Genomic DNA, 12,607 nt, shown 5'->3' on the forward strand with positions numbered 1-12,607 from the left:
AACCGAATTTTCATATGTTATCCGATATTATGTTAATTACGCATAGTATATTCAACACGTGGATATAAATAATTTCACTAATGTATTATCACTAACATTATCAATAACATATTTCACTTAAACTGTCTTTTACTTTCATTTAAAAGATATAAATAGCGTAACATGTATTGATACTAGTCAGTATATGTAAGTATATAAGTCTCATTTATAATTGCATGATTCTTTTTGCCGTTATTTCAACAGAAAATAATATTTTTTATAAAATATATACTATTATACATTAAACTAAATAATATTAAGAATATACTAGTATTATCTGGTATTACATAGAACGTATACATCATAGAATACATAGAGAATAAGAATAAAAATATGTTAATATTCTTAATATCAATTTCAATCTCAGAGAAGTATAATTATATCATTTTTATTTTATTTATTTGCTTATATGCATAGTTTTCTAAATATTAAAATACTTCAAATATTTTGCAAATTTGGCCAAAATTACTAGTATTCAGATAAATAAACTTTAAATTTGAAACATAAAATATTAGAAGTAGGTTGTAAACTTATCAAAATTAGAGCAATAAATTTTAAACTACTTATAATGGTTCCAAGCCACGCCCATGAGATAACATTCCTGGATTATTGTACATATATATATACATACTTGCAGGAAACAAGTTTAGTTCTTTCATTGCTGCTTGACAATTATTTTAATCATTTTGAGAGATATATTTTAACATAGCAGGCAAAAAAGATGACTTCAGAACTTCCATCTGCATTAAAACATCTATTTAGGTATATATTTCTATATAAATATTTAACTTATTTTATAGTATAGGATTAATATAATCTTAGTATTTATTTCATTTCTAGTTATATTGATGATCATAAAACAGAGTATATAAACGACTTAAAAGAAGCAGTAGCTATAAAATCTGTCTCAGCATGGCCAGATCATAGAAATGAAATAATTAAGATGATGAAATGGGCGGAAATGAAACTAAAAAATCTTGGAGTCACTACAGAATTGGCAGATGTAGGAAAACAAACTCTTCCAGATGGAAGTGTAATTCCTCTTCCACCTGTTTTGTTAGGAACTCTAGGGTCTGACTCTGAAAAAAAGACTGTTCTTATATACGGACATTTAGATGTTCAACCTGCATTAAAAGAAGATGGCTGGGATACTGAACCATTTACTCTTGTTGAGAAAAATGAAAAATTATATGGACGAGGAAGTACAGATGACAAAGGCCCTGTACTTTGTTGGATTCATGCATTACAGGCTTATAAAGCTATTGGAACAGATATCCCTGTTAATCTCAAGGTATTTGTAATTGTAAATTTTCTATATGTTTTCTATATGTTAATATATTTCTATACGTTGATCTATTCAATTATAAACTTTGTATATGTTATTTTGCAATTTCATTTATTATATATTTTTTATTGTTTAATTGTAGTTTGTCTTTGAGGGTATGGAAGAAAGTGGTAGTGAAGGATTAGATGACCTTCTTTTGGCACGAAAAGATACATTTTTGCAAGGTGTAGATTATGTGTGCATATCTGATAATTACTGGCTGGGTACCAAAAAACCTTGTATTACATATGGCTTAAGAGGTATCTGTTATTTCCAAGTGGAAGTAACTTGTGCTGTTAAAGATCTACATAGTGGTACATTTGGTGGATCTATACATGAAGGAATGGCAGATTTAATATATTTGTTAAATACATTAGTTGATGTAAATGGGAAAATTTTAATAGATGGTATTTATGATAATGTTACAAAAATTCTGGAAAAGGAAATAGAATCCTATAAAACAATAGAATTCGATGTTGCTGAATTCAGGGACTCTGTTGGAACTAGTAAATTAGCTCATGAAGATAAAGTAAATATTTATGATTTAACTTACTACTCATATATTTTATACATTATTACGTATATAATTATACATTACATTATGTTATATTGTTAGATTCAATTATTGATGCATCGATGGAGACAGCCCAGTTTATCACTTCATGGAATACAGGGCGCATTTAGTGAGCCAGGTGCAAAAACTGTTATTCCAGGAAAAGTTATTGGTAAATTTTCAATTAGAATAGTACCAAATATGACTCCAGAAGATACTGTAGAAAAAGTAACAGCGTATCTAAACAAAAAATGGGCTGTCAGAGGTAGTCCAAATAAATTCAATGTCAGTATGTATCATGGAGGAAGAACTTGGTCTGAAAATCCTGATCATCCAAACTATGTAGCTGGTCGAAAAGCTACCAAGCATGTTTATAATGTAGAGCCTGATTTATCACGCGAAGGAGGCTCAATTCCAGTTACTTTAACATTCCAAGAAGTAACAGGCAAAAACGTATTACTCTTACCAGTTGGTGCTGGTGACGATGGGGCACATTCCCAGAACGAAAAACTGGACATTCGTAACTATATCGGGGGCGTAAGTATTTTCATTGACGATGGTATAATTTATTGTAACGGTTTTACTTAAACTTAAGGATATTTTATTTTTGGTTTAGACTAAATTACTTGGAGCTTATTTGTACGAGATAGCTCAACTGTAAGGTACATATACATTGAAAACATAAGTAAGATGTGGATTTATATTGATGTACTCAAGAATTTATTTTTTTGTTACAATACAATATATAAATAAAAATCTGGAGGGAACGAAAGTTATAAAACGCTATTTTGCGACTTACATGTATCTTTTTTCTCAAGTGAATAAAAAACATATTATCTTTAATAAAATATATATTTAGATATCATTGTTTCTGTTATTTTGGTTTTATTTTCAATACCCAAGCTGGTTGTCCTTTATCAAGTTCTGCTGGTAATGATACAGTCAATTTTTCATTAATTTGTTTCCACTGAAATTGAAAGTTAAAGTTATTATTTAACCAATTATATTTAGTATTACTATTTGTGTAATATGAATTTAATATCTATTCAAAACATAGATACATACTCTAATTAATAATTTAGATCCAAGTACTGAAATTTGTGTACTAGGAGATGTTTTAAGTGATCCTAAATATAATAAACCTTCATTTGGCCATTCAAGAATTATAGCATAAACTTGTTTTGTGTTTTTGCTTTGTGTATACCAAACGGTATTAGATAAAGTATCATTTTGTATCATCCAAGGTTTGGTATTGTAAATAGCTTCTCCATTTATCTTTAACCACTCACCTAATCGCATAAATTATATTTGAAATAAATTTACTAACATTATAAAAATAAGTACATTCTTGCGTTGGAGAATATACCCATTCCACGTAATCTTTCTTCGAATATTGGGCTAATAATGCCATCCTTTGTTGGTCCAATATTCATTAATAAGTTTCCTCCACAACTTACAGTAATTGCTAATTCTTTGACCAATTCTGATAAAGTCAAATACTCTGATAAAACAGCATTCCTACGAAATCCCCAAGATTTTCTATCGATTGTCATGCAGTTTTCCCATTTATGTGGTAGAAGTACTCCTAAAGATCTCAAATTACAAGTGAAATAAAGAAGCAATATAAATTTCAAGCATGTATGTTGATTATACTAAATTCAATTTACCAGGATTATAACGATCAGAACATGTGTAAAAATCACCATGATGACATGGTATATTTTGTCCCCATCTATCATTTACTACAACTGTATCTTTCACAGGACTTTCATTGTACAACCAAGCCAAAAATTCTTTTGATTTCCAATAAACATCTGGTGCTTCCCAGTCACCATCAGACCATACAATTTCTGGTTTATATTTTTCTACTACTTCGTGTAATTCAGGAATTATCTTTTGACGAACAAAAATTTGGGTTGTAAAGTTGTTATCTTTATCAGATAAATATAGAGGATTATACCATTCATATAAAGAATGGTAAAGACCAAATTTCAAATTAGTTGAATTTCTTATTGCTGTAGCCAATTCACCTAAAAATCATTAATTACAGATACAAAATAATTTAAACAGTAAAAAATTCAATTTATTAATTACCTATAAGATCTTTTTTTGGTCCTACATCTGCAGAGTTCCAACTGAACGAATATTTTGAAGGCCATAATGTATACCCCTCATGATGTTTGCTTGTTAATACAACATATTTTGCACCTGAAGCTTGAAATAATTCACTCCATTGCGTTGCATTAAAAAATTCAGCAGTAAATTCATGAGCAAAGTCTTGATATGTAAAACTAGGCGGATACCTTTGTTTCATAAACTCACTGTATTTAGTATCAATCTTTTCTTCTGAAAATGAAAGTTTGTCTCGAATTCTTTATAAATTTATATCATTTTACAAAAAATAAAGAATTTTTACTGAAATAAATAAATAATAATATAAATTTGGTTATAATTAATAGTAACAGTAATAAAAATACCTTTCCAATTATTCCAAAACCATTCAGACCCAAAACTAGGAACACTAAAAACACCCCAGTGAATAAAGATACCAATTTTTGCATCATCATACCAAGTTGGAAGCGGTCGACTATCTAAACTATCCCATGTTGGAGAATAGTGGTTTATTTCTGTTTTTATGGGCCAAAGTGTCTCGTGGCTTTCTATATCTGACGTTACTAATACATATTGATCTCTCCCCAACGTTGTATATATCATTGAAGAAATGAATAAAATGTAAATTTGTAAAATCATGGTATTGCACAGTATTTATACTATTAACTGGAAATAAATTATAGAAAGTATTTACACAACTATTCATACTTTATCACATAAAAAATTAAAGATTAAAGTGGAAACCTGCTTATCAATTCTGATTTCATTTAATTTGTGATAAGATTGAATAACATGAATTAATTAATTTTTTTTATTTGTCAAATTTGTTGTTTCAGTATAAAATATGTTAAAATAATTGATATAGATATAATATATAAGTGAATTATTATGAATATAAAATCAATACTTAAAATAAGGGCGATAAATGTTCATAAAATTACTCTCTGTTATGATTTTTAAAAATCTTATAAATATATTTTATAAAATAGAGAAAAAATATTTATTTTGATATATGCTTCTGACATATGTACATAGTATGTAGTCGTTGATATAAATTTCATGAAATAATCTGATTTTATTAAACCGGTAGCCATGTCGACTACTGCATACAAATGAAAAATTTAAGAAAGTACATTGAACACTTTACCATAAGACTAATAAAGTAAGCTACGAACAAAACAATTAAATATTTTGTTATTAATTATTCTATTATAAGTTCATTTTAATATTGATCTTATTTACTGCCCAATAATGTATCATCAAATTGTGTCAATGTCACAGGATTTCGGCAAATTCGTCTGAGTGTGATAAATTGATAACAACATTAAAATTTTGCACGTATAATACGGCAAATACGCTTTTGTGAATTTATAACATCTGTTGTAAGTAATCGTTTTCGTAAAAATTCTTCTTGAAAAGTATTTACAGCGAATTAGAAGTTGGAATATGAAACTTTAAATTTGCCGATATCTTTTAGAATCAACAAAATTCATCATGTCATCTTGGATTCCGATGGAATCTAATCCAGAAGTAAGAATTTGTATTTTCATCATAATCATTCAAATGAAAAATGTATATGTATAATATCTTTTTACATAATTTCATTTCTTTGTTTTAGGTTATGACAAAGGTAAATCATAATAATTTTCATTGTTGATATTGATATTTAACCTTGTAATTATGTTATAAATAAGTCTTTCATATTATTTAAAGATTAAAGACAATACATCTATTTATGTATTAAATGATTTATTTATATTATTGTAAAGTAAACTTAATAATAATTTTGTAATTACTAAACTTTATGATTCAAAGATTTGTTTTACAGTTTTTACATAAATTAGGCGTAGCAAAAGATTGGTCTGTTGTTGATGTTTATGGTCTGGAACCTGACCTGTTGGCACTTGTACCTAAACCAGTTGTTGCTGTTATTTTGCTATATCCTTTATCCAAAAAGGTTTCAAAATAAACGTTATATTATTACATCTTATTACATAAAGATCGTATTTCTAATAATTTTATGTGACTTAGGGTGATAATAGCTTAGAAGACAAAGAATCAAGCGCTAAAGAAGAAGATGTAAGTACTCCTAAAGATCCAGAAGTTTTTCATATGAAACAATATATTCATAATGCCTGTGGTACAATCGCATTAATTCACAGTATTGGCAATAATCGAGACATGTAGGTATTTCGTTAAAAGTACAGAATATTCATTTGTTTTTCAACAGACATCATATGTTGTAAATTGTTCAATTTACTTTTGCAGCATAGATCTTCAGGATGGTTTCCTAAAAACCTTTTTAGATGAAGCGAAAAATCTTTCTTATATGGAATGTGGGAAGCTTTTAATGGAGTCCGATGGTATTAGTATCACTCATAAAGATGTGGCACAAGAGGGTCAAACAGAGGTATGATTTTCTTGCTTTTTGTGTACTTACAGAAATGAGTACTAATCGAAGGTATTTGGTAGGTACCAAGCGATGAAATACCAGTGTACCATCATTTTGTAGCACTTATACACAAAAATGGAGTTTTATACGAATTAGGTGAAAATTTTAATACTGCTGTATATACTTATATAATTATTTACATATTATATAATTGTATAAATACTAATCTATAAGAATATTATATTATTTACATATGGGATTTTTTAGATGGACGTAAACCTTCTCCTATTAATCATGGTACAACTAGTCCAGAAACACTGTTAGAAGATGCAGCACGTGTTTGTAAAGAATATATGGCTCGTGATCCAGAAGAAGTGTGCTTCACAGTTCTTGCTCTTGCTAATAGCGATGCAGGAGCATTGTAACTCAATAAATACGATGTAGCATATCCATTTTAAGATAACTGTTGAAATAATTTATTTTGTACGTTATACGTGTACATCTGCTTTTTATATTGCATTTATTAACATTTGCTTATTACTGTATTATAATATGGATATTCGTGATGCAAGTTCGTATCAAACGTAAAACATATCTATTTTATCGAATGATAAAAGCATAAAAAATAATTGAAATCGCATAAAAGCAAAACTTCTATAGTTTTATATCTTTTATACTAATTTTATTATATCATTTTTTTATACTATTTTTTGACGAATAAATGTGACGCAAATATTTTCATAAATTTTAACTAATAAATACTTTGACTAATGAATATAAATAAATAAATATATATATATATCACTATCAATAAGTATACATCAATCTTATAGTAGTAGTTGTGTGATAGTTGTTTGTATCGTTGTTTATAAATATTCGCTCTAAGCAACTAAAAATATGTGTATCTGTATTTGCTATACTTATTAAAAATGTCTTTTCTAGAAAAAAACAAAATGCATACAGTATTCAATTTTATTATACAATAATTCCTATTTCTATATCAACTATTTTTAAAATTTACGTTGCATCAAAATAAAACATTTATAATTGATAAATTAACATTATTATAAAAAATAATTTGTATAATTTAATTATTTTTGAAAGCTTAGATTGTTCAGCTTTCTACGTTGTATTATCGTGTTAATGACTCATGTTTTTCAATAAAATTTTTCCAAAACCTGAATGTAGATAAATAATTATTTGTTTTTGATCTAACAAACCATTCATATCGTGGATAGATGTTTACGACAATCAACGTGTACATGAAGTACGTGTATACAAAACATTTGATAATTGTACAATTAAAATATTTTTGTTTTGTATATTATCTGAGGTCGAAAAACCTGTCGGTCACTGACCAGAACCTAGTAAAAGGCCTAGTTATTTTAGATCCTCCTCTGAAAGTGAGCATCTTGACTCCACTCTCTAAATAGTAGTCTAAAAAAACACGAAATAGATACGTGATCGATTGTTTATTTACTATATCTTCCTATTTCTTGCACGATATGTTAAAATTATAAATTAAACTGGGGACAAAAACTTAAAAAATAGCATCGCTGCAAATTATTGTCGCTTTGATTCGAAATGAAGTAATTGTAGAATGTACACAAAATGAGGATATTGATAACAAACGATTAGTGTGCATTAGTCATTGTTTGTCATTTCAGTCCGTTTTAGGAAAAATTTTGCGGTGGAAAATTTTCTACGATCACTGAATCGTTTGATCTTTTTATGGGAAAAACGATACATAATGTCCAATAAATTTCTCAATATGTTGCGAAGGACGAGACGATGCACATTTTCTTTCATACCGGCTAATTCTTTAGCGACCCTATTACGTAAGAATGTTTCAATTGTGAACAATATAAGCGTGCTGTGTAATGATTAAAAAATATATCAAGAGTGCACAATAGAAATAACCTATTAAAGTAAGGAGTCTCGCATTGTTCTTTATTTGTTTCTTTTCGAAATTTTCCTTTAATTATTTTTAATAGACAATAGATAAAGAAAAAAAGCAATCACTGCACAATGTATTGCACAACTTTTTGGTTATTAAATGAGAAATTATAGTTACATTGTTCTTTTAAAGGATGATTAGCGTCGAATTAATTTCCAAGGCAAAAACAATTCGGGAAACCCCAATAAGGAATTTTCAATCAGAGGTAACAGGATCCTATTACACTTGTACAAATATAGAATTCGATAGTGGTAGGCAAAGAATTCTATTAGTTCGACTCGATTTACTTGGACAAGCGCTACGTCATTGGAATGGAAAATTTGGAGCGAAAAGATAGAAAGATAAAGCGTATTTCGTGCAGAGCTGAAAAAATAGGTCTTTCCTGACCAAAGGTACATGTCTCGTTCATAGACCATAAAAATAATGAAAATAATAGTGGATCTAGGATTTACAAAATCGAATTTAAAATGGAATAAAACTTTAAAATGGAACGTATATATATGTATAAACAGACAAAAACGCTATCAATACGTTATCAATAAAAGTATGATCGATATACGCATACCAAGCGTTATCACTTGAAAATGTAATATTAACATTAATCTGTCGAATGACTGATGTGTGAGTGATGACTACTTCTACATTTTCATAAATAATAGCTTTTTTTTCCAATTCCACGATGATTGTACGCGATACTTTCACCGATAAAATGTGAATGATAAAACGCGTAGGTTGACTTTTTCAAACTACATCGTTTATCAGTATCATCGATAAAATTCTCAACGAAGACAATTTGTTAAATCTGCATGATTAAGATATAATCAGACGATAAAGTAGCTGCATCGCATTATGCTTTGACAGTGTCATATTGTAAAACTATTATCGCGGGAACTTACAGCAATCCTATCTCATCGAGTAAGTATAATTCATTAATTGTAATAAGATTGATAGTTTCCGAAGAATTTCCAAGTATATTTCCCTTTCGCGTTCTAAGTTTAATCCTTTGTCGATGTAATTTATTAAATGTATAACAAATAATTTTATCTTTGTTTAATTTTTTGTTTTAGCAAAATTACATATTATATAGGACAAGGATAACATACATTTAGGTTATCAACGAAACTTTTATTCACGAATGTTCATATTTTTATGAACATAACTAACAAAGATGCAACTTGACGAGACATTTGTTCATCCATTACATATTATAATATATTTGCTGTATTTTATATATTTTTGCACGTTATACGTATTCTGTGCTTATTTTCTGTACTTCCAAAATTCCCTACAAATGCATAAATGGTCGCAATTTTACGCCAAGCATGCTATTATTTCACTTTAGGTTAGGTATCTCATTCTCCGCTTTAACATAGTGTCCGTTAAGTTCTAACGATACAATCAACTACCAAAGTCTTAGAAATTAACGAAACATGTCATGCACAGATACTTATATTATGCATTCGTCCATGGCTGGTCCAAGGTCGTCCCACGCCCATAAAAATGTTATTATACGTGTATAGCCTCGTTTCTGCCTGCCATAGTCTGTATATCAGGTATGAGAAGATACAGTTGGACAAATTATTCGTTAAACGGATATGACTGATATATAGATGAATTCTTCCAGTTTGATCCTCTTATTGTAAATATTTTATCGAGTGGATAGAAAAATTAGGGAACGTCGGGAAAGAGAGGAATAATTCGTAAAGGTATGTTTTATTGCTACACAAAGATGAACACGCGATGCTACGCTGATAGTACTTGAAGGCATTCTAATACATGATAAGAGCGTAATAGGAACTTGGATTGGTTATTATTCGCACGCAAAGTGGTAATCCAACGTGATTATATCGCACGCAATAGCTCAGACGAACATTGAACCAGCTAAAAAGGTTCTTCTGGAGGTCGAAGAGTCCTTAAAATTTGTATTCGTGCCGCAAGCATTATACTGTACATATGTGGTTTACAATACCGAAGAAGATGTTCATGAGCTCGTAGAATCTTTAACGAGATCGTCTTTTTATTTGATTCGGCATAAATTCACCGATTAACTCGAATTTTCATATAAGAGCTAAGGGATGAAAATTCGTAACACTTCGTCATCGAAGAGATGTCATCGAAAACATATAAATTTCCAACAAGTTAGGAATAAAAGAGTAAATTCCTTGGTAAAAGAACGAATTCTTAATTCGCAGATCTTAAAGTACGAATTTCCGAGAAAATCAACTCCGATAGATCCGATGGAGGCAACGATCGATAAAACCTTTTCGAAGATTTTCGATTAGAAATTCCTCTAAACTAATACGCAGGACACTTGCACGACGATTTTCCTAAATCGATACGTAGAACAGAAACTGTTAACGGAAGAAGTGGAAAATAAACGCTATGAGAAGATCAATTCCAACGGAACCAATAATCGATAAAATCTTTTGGAACGTCGTAAATTATAAATTTCCGAAAAATATTGCGAATCGATAGAACGCGATATTTAGAGAACGAAAAGTTGGACGAAAACAAACAATTTCTTAATTTCTCGATTTAACAATTTTGCAAATGTGTCCTAATCGCTCGATATCTCGATCTCTCGATTTCCCAATTTCCTCGGTCGCCATGATGTTTCCGAGAAATTCGAATCGCTCGAGACAAAATATCACAAACGTATAGAAACGTTGGTTCGATCGAGGCAGGCCATTCGGGCATGTTTACGGGTCAGAAGCACGTAGATGCGAGAAAGAAATCTAACCCTGACTTTTTCGAGGTGTTCCGGAAGTAAATTTTCCAGTGGTTGAATATCTTCATCGACCCCGGGTGGGCTGATAAGCGTGTGTATACAGAGTATGAATGTATACACAGGCAGAGTCGCGTCATCACGGACGAAATTCAGCAGCCGTGAGCATTTCGCTGACGATGATAGGCAAGAATGACACCGGTTGGGAGACAAGCAGCGGCAAAGAGTATTAGCAAGTAGCGAGTGGTCTTTGGTGGTTGGTTCGAGTGTTCTCAGTAGCACGACTCCGTTTCAGTCGTGCGGAAGCAGCCGACCGTTGCACGTGTTCACGGACCGGACGATAACCGCCACCATCTATGGGTTACCAGTACCCATTCTCACATCTGGATACTTTGAATTGACTACGAGAAAGTGAGTACCGATTCTTTGTCATCTCTTCGTATGTAAACTGTCGGTTATAAGTATCAGTACATTTAAATTTTCTTCTACGATAATCGATCAACTGGTAGATCAGGGAATTTGACAAGTTGCGAGTAGTAGGTTATAGATCTTCCGTGAGTTTGTACAGCTTTAATTTTTCTTATTTCGAATATTATTTATCGTATATTATTGCTACTTTTTGTTGTTGTTGTTGTTATTTAATGTTATTTAGCGTAGCTTTTAGTCGACTAAGGCAAAATCACTCTGACGTGATAATAGTTTGTCAAGTAGCAATATCAGTGAATCGAGTTTCGATAGTTATCGGTACAAGTTTCCGGTTGTAAATCGTAGATTTCTTTTTTGTGAATTGATTATTTCTTTCTGAAATCTTCCTCGTATAATAACGTAAATAGTAATAATAGCAAATTGACAAGTTTACAAGGCCTAGGTTATAGAGTTTCTTCTACGAATTTTATAATTTCTCGTTGAACTTCGATTGTTTTGCTATTCGAGTTGTTAACGTCATACGAGGATGTTTTTGTCGATAATGTCCTGTAAAATTTCGTCGATGGTATCGATTCGATTGTGCAAGTGCTGCTTAATTTATTCGAACAAATTTCACCTTATTTAGTATGTTACGTTTTAACGGGGCGGACGATTACAGTGTAACTTTGTATTTTAATACGAAGTGACAGATTTGTAATAAAATAATTCGTAGATAAAATCAGCGAAAAGCATTGAATTTGTATTAAATATCGATAGATATCCTGATATGACGTACGACTGCCAGTCTACATATATATATTTATGTGGTATCGTTATACTAGATTTTTCTAAACCGACCGACGAAAAAACAACTGACAAAGATGAATCATCAAGAAATGAAATTCGGTGTCCTTTTATAGAGAATATTAAAACTGGATAAGTTGGGTATAATCGCAGGATCTCTTTTGCGATTAGAGAGTAATTTGAATTGGCTTAAATTGACTTAAATCGCGAAATGGTATTATTGTTATTTATTTGATAACGACGTTGTGGTTAAGGTTCAGATAAGATTTCCTAAGAAGCTTTACTCGTCTTTGTAC

At 30.2% G+C, this 12,607-nt stretch overlaps 4 protein-coding genes across 10 annotated transcripts in view; 3 read left to right on the forward strand and 1 right to left on the reverse strand.

Moving 5' to 3' along the window:
• Window positions 1-32: 32 nt before the first annotated feature.
• On the forward strand, window positions 33-2,776 carry LOC126916108 (cytosolic non-specific dipeptidase). Of its 2 annotated transcripts, none has more exons than XM_050721525.1 (6): window positions 33-186; window positions 749-801; window positions 880-1,330; window positions 1,467-1,892; window positions 1,980-2,453; window positions 2,533-2,776. In XM_050721525.1, exons 2-6 carry the CDS (start codon window positions 761-763, stop codon window positions 2,575-2,577), a joined length of 1,437 nt encoding a protein of 478 aa, XP_050577482.1. In that variant the 5' UTR covers window positions 33-186; window positions 749-760; the 3' UTR covers window positions 2,578-2,776. The 2 variants fall into 2 exon arrangements, with proteins under 2 accessions (XP_050577482.1, XP_050577473.1); XM_050721516.1 differs by having other exon boundaries at window positions 39-186; window positions 677-801.
• Window positions 2,614-5,317, reverse strand: LOC126916119 (alpha-L-fucosidase). 3 transcript variants are annotated; one of them, XM_050721547.1, is made up of 7 exons: window positions 5,176-5,317; window positions 4,394-4,694; window positions 4,011-4,262; window positions 3,584-3,946; window positions 3,283-3,501; window positions 2,982-3,205; window positions 2,614-2,883 (listed from the first exon to the last, which is right to left on the reverse strand). In XM_050721547.1, the coding sequence occupies exons 2-7, from the start codon at window positions 4,665-4,667 to the stop codon at window positions 2,791-2,793; spliced, it is 1,425 nt and encodes a 474-aa protein (XP_050577504.1). In that variant the 5' UTR covers window positions 4,668-4,694; window positions 5,176-5,317; the 3' UTR covers window positions 2,614-2,790. The 3 variants fall into 3 exon arrangements, with proteins under 3 accessions (XP_050577504.1, XP_050577512.1, XP_050577494.1); XM_050721555.1 differs by lacking the exon at window positions 5,176-5,317 and adding an exon at window positions 5,060-5,078; XM_050721537.1 differs by lacking the exon at window positions 5,176-5,317 and adding an exon at window positions 4,773-4,921.
• On the forward strand, window positions 5,310-7,374 carry LOC126916146 (ubiquitin carboxyl-terminal hydrolase). Of its 2 annotated transcripts, XM_050721624.1 has the most exons (8): window positions 5,310-5,410; window positions 5,506-5,558; window positions 5,647-5,658; window positions 5,857-5,985; window positions 6,060-6,211; window positions 6,297-6,438; window positions 6,501-6,576; window positions 6,688-7,374. In XM_050721624.1, exons 2-8 carry the CDS (start codon window positions 5,523-5,525, stop codon window positions 6,843-6,845), a joined length of 705 nt encoding a protein of 234 aa, XP_050577581.1. In that variant the 5' UTR covers window positions 5,310-5,410; window positions 5,506-5,522; the 3' UTR covers window positions 6,846-7,374. The 2 variants fall into 2 exon arrangements, with proteins under 2 accessions (XP_050577581.1, XP_050577591.1); XM_050721634.1 differs by lacking the exon at window positions 5,647-5,658.
• Window positions 7,375-11,308: 3,934 nt separating this feature from the next.
• The window catches only part of LOC126918973 (proton-coupled amino acid transporter 1-like), a 49,217-nt gene continuing 47,918 nt past the window's right edge, over window positions 11,309-12,607 (forward strand). Inside the window, exon 1 of one of the 3 annotated variants that reach the window (XM_050730546.1) lies at window positions 11,309-11,513. The gene's annotated coding sequence lies outside the window, so the exon portion shown is untranslated. The remainder of the gene's footprint in view (window positions 11,514-12,607) is intronic. The other 2 variants (XM_050728015.1, XM_050728876.1) reach the window with 2 other exon arrangements.

This window comes from Bombus affinis, chromosome 1 (genome assembly GCF_024516045.1).
Source record: "Bombus affinis isolate iyBomAffi1 chromosome 1, iyBomAffi1.2, whole genome shotgun sequence".
In the NCBI taxonomy this organism is placed as follows: domain Eukaryota; kingdom Metazoa; phylum Arthropoda; class Insecta; order Hymenoptera; family Apidae; genus Bombus; species Bombus affinis.